Source organism: Sinocyclocheilus anshuiensis, unplaced genomic scaffold, assembly GCF_001515605.1.
Source record: "Sinocyclocheilus anshuiensis isolate Anshui unplaced genomic scaffold, SAMN03320099.WGS_v1.1 scaffold1448, whole genome shotgun sequence".
NCBI lineage: Eukaryota > Metazoa > Chordata > Actinopteri > Cypriniformes > Cyprinidae > Sinocyclocheilus > Sinocyclocheilus anshuiensis.
This window is the reverse complement of record NW_015547730.1, coordinates 830,166-833,102: the sequence shown is the minus strand read 5'-3', so window position 1 is coordinate 833,102 and position 2,937 is coordinate 830,166. Positions and strand designations below refer to the sequence as shown.

Here is a 2,937-nt window from a genome sequence, read left to right as displayed (position 1 = left end):
AAAAAAACTGAAGTTGAGGTTTTCATGAAGCTGGGTGACAGCATGCCCAGGAGACTATAGGCTGTCATTAAGGCTAAGGGCTGCCCGACTAAGACTTGATAGTTGTGTAAATACTGTCATACTAACAGCTGTCTAATTTTTGGTTGATTGTAATCCATTACATACCTTTCTATCAAAGTTATCTAACATTATCAAGCTGAATTTGTTCTGACTCCGTTTAACTCTTCTTAAAGAGTTCTTGTTATATTTTATTACCATTTTATAAACTATAGCGAATAAACTGATAATGGGAGAAATGTTGAAGATGTCTGAATAAATTTTGGTTTGACTGTATCTATTTGATAAATAAAGTTAACCAACTAACATTATACATACCCTTTTGGTTTCTGTACCCAATATTTTAAAAATGTACAAATGCAATAAAAATATTGGTATCGGTACTCGGTATCGGCAAGTACCAAAAATAAAATTATCGGTATCGGGCGAGTACTGGAAAAAGTGGTATCGGTGCATTCCTATCTATAATGCACATTCATTATGGACATGTTTGAGTAATTCACTTCTGCTTGTACAATCAAGTTTCACTTCAGCTGTAAAGTCCCTATGAGCCTGCTTTTGAGTTAGATACTGTAATGCAGTGGATCATTCTCAAAAATGTTGACCTTCTGACTGCTGAATTTTTGCATTCAGCTTTTGTCTTATTAAAGCGTATGGCTTACTTTTCTGATGTTATTTCACAAAAGTAAGACTTGTGACACTAGTGATAATATAATCACTGACAAATTCTCATAAAAGAAAGAGAAAGAGAAAGGCACCTTGCAAATTCTTTATAATCTGCAAAACATTATAGTCAAACATTGCATATTATTTAAAACAATTTTAGGTTATATAATAATGCTTGGGTTATATAATGATAATTACTTATTTATTTTGATTTTTTTTTTCATGGCTGAAAAATCTGGTTTGTCTTTTTTTTGGTCAAATAATTCTGTATTTTAAATCAGCTTTACAGAAATGCATAATGTTAATGTTTATAATACTCTACTACTCTACACTCTACTACTGTTTACTATACTGTAGTCAGCATTTAGCAGGTTTACACATGGAGACCATATAAACAATCAACCAGCTGAAATTCGCTATTAGTCTATCGCTGTATATATTCTGTATTTAAAGACCTAGGTTTAAAAAAAGGCAAAAAAGAAACAGCTCCCTCCATCGGTGGTATAAGGTGCATCTGATCGCCGTTATCTCTTAAAATATGTGTATACAGTATATACAGTATATATAGCAATACTTAGTAAATGTCAAAGTAATTTAATCGATTTTTAAATAGCATGCATAGACAAGCAGAAACTAGATGTACATCACAACGTCATTTCTAAGATGTCTATGCAACATTTATCAACTTGTTTAATATTTCATCAGTGACACAAACGAAAGATTCCACATTCCTCTGAGAATATGTGATAAGAAGATGCTATTACCGTCTAATAAAAATTAGCAAACGTAGGCTATCTATCAGATTAAAGGCAATTAAATGTCTGATTAGCAAAATATTTGTTGCATTTTAAAGTACAGTAACATTTTAAGGTAGGCTACATTTTAATTTCCAAATGCAACATACATAGCCTACTAGTGAACTTGTTTAAGATGTTAAAATCGTGGTTAAATAATTATAAACTCTTATCTGACGAGAGCATTTGTGAACTCTGAAGGGAAATGGGAACAAAAGAATTTCCCCGAGTCTGTGAATGAAATCTTTGTTTTATTACAAACCAAAGGTGCCTTGAAATTCTTTTTAGGAAGCTTTGTCTTTTACCCATACATTTTCCTCACATAACCTTACACTGGCCACTAGTGAACTGTTAAGAAATAAAAGCGCTGACCCCTTAAACTCCTCTTTATGGGTGATAGTTTTAAGTCTTGGGGCATTTCGATACTGTTTATTCTGTGCAACTGATAGTATCCTTATCTATCTAAGTCTCACCGATGTTGGAGAAACAGTGCGTGTACTTACAGTGGCACCAGCCCAGATGACAGCACCAGTGCAGCTTGAAACACTTCCCGTGGCTGTGTGTGGCGCAGATGGATAGTCCATCGCAGGGCAGAAAGTCCGGTCGCCCTGCGCAACTCCTCGCTAGAGCCTGAGCTTCATCTAACTTCTCACTCTTCTGTCCGCCCGAAGCGGCCATCGCGCGCGGATCACGCCGACAACGCCCTCATCAGCACCGAGCGCTCGGGGAAGATCAGATGCGCTCAGCCTCGGCTGTTTTCCACTTTGACAATATATGAACAAAAGTGGAGATACGCCCAAGACTTCGCCTACCCAAGTTCCACTTCTAACCCTTATACAAAAACATCTCGTTTCCGCTCGATCTGCCTCTAAAACCGTTATTTTTGCATAAAAGATGTGTCCGTATAAACAGCTTCAGATCGGCCCCTGGACTGATCTTGATGCTTATTGCCAAAGACGGATTTTCCGTTTCGCTCTTGCTCCGTCGATCCCCGCCTCTCTCTCTCTCTCTCTCTCTCTCTCTCTCTCTCTCTCTCTCTCTCTCTCTGTCTGTTATGAATGCATGCTCGCTTGCTGTGTCTAAGAATTACTGTTGTCTGCAAAAAGGAAAATAAGATACCGTATCCTACCATTTAAACTCAACATTTTAGAGTTCCTCTGAGCCTTTCAGTCTTCTGGGGAATTTGCAAAATAGAACCCATAATTTCCTGCAAGATCTCTAAACAGCCAGTGGTTCCTCTAGTAACTCTATGAAAAGGAAAAGCTTTGAGGCACTTGAAATAGCCTACACTGTAAAAAATAAGTGTAATTTTAACTGTACAATTTTGTAAAAACGCTACGGGAAAAAAAATGTTAATAGGTTAACAGTAAGTTCCCGTACTATATACAGGGAAAAACTGTAAAATATCTAACCAGACATT

The 2,937-nt window shown here is 36.7% G+C and overlaps 1 protein-coding gene across 1 annotated transcript in view; it reads right to left on the bottom strand.

The window, feature by feature from the left end:
• Positions 1-2,498, bottom strand: part of cunh3orf70 (chromosome unknown C3orf70 homolog) — a 20,975-nt gene extending 18,477 nt beyond the window's left edge. The window contains exon 1 of the mRNA XM_016507244.1: positions 2,021-2,498. Coding sequence (XP_016362730.1) covers positions 2,021-2,195 — 175 coding nt within the window. The 5' untranslated portion in view covers positions 2,196-2,498. The remainder of the gene's footprint in view (positions 1-2,020) is intronic.
• Between the last annotated feature and the right edge of the window lie 439 nt (positions 2,499-2,937).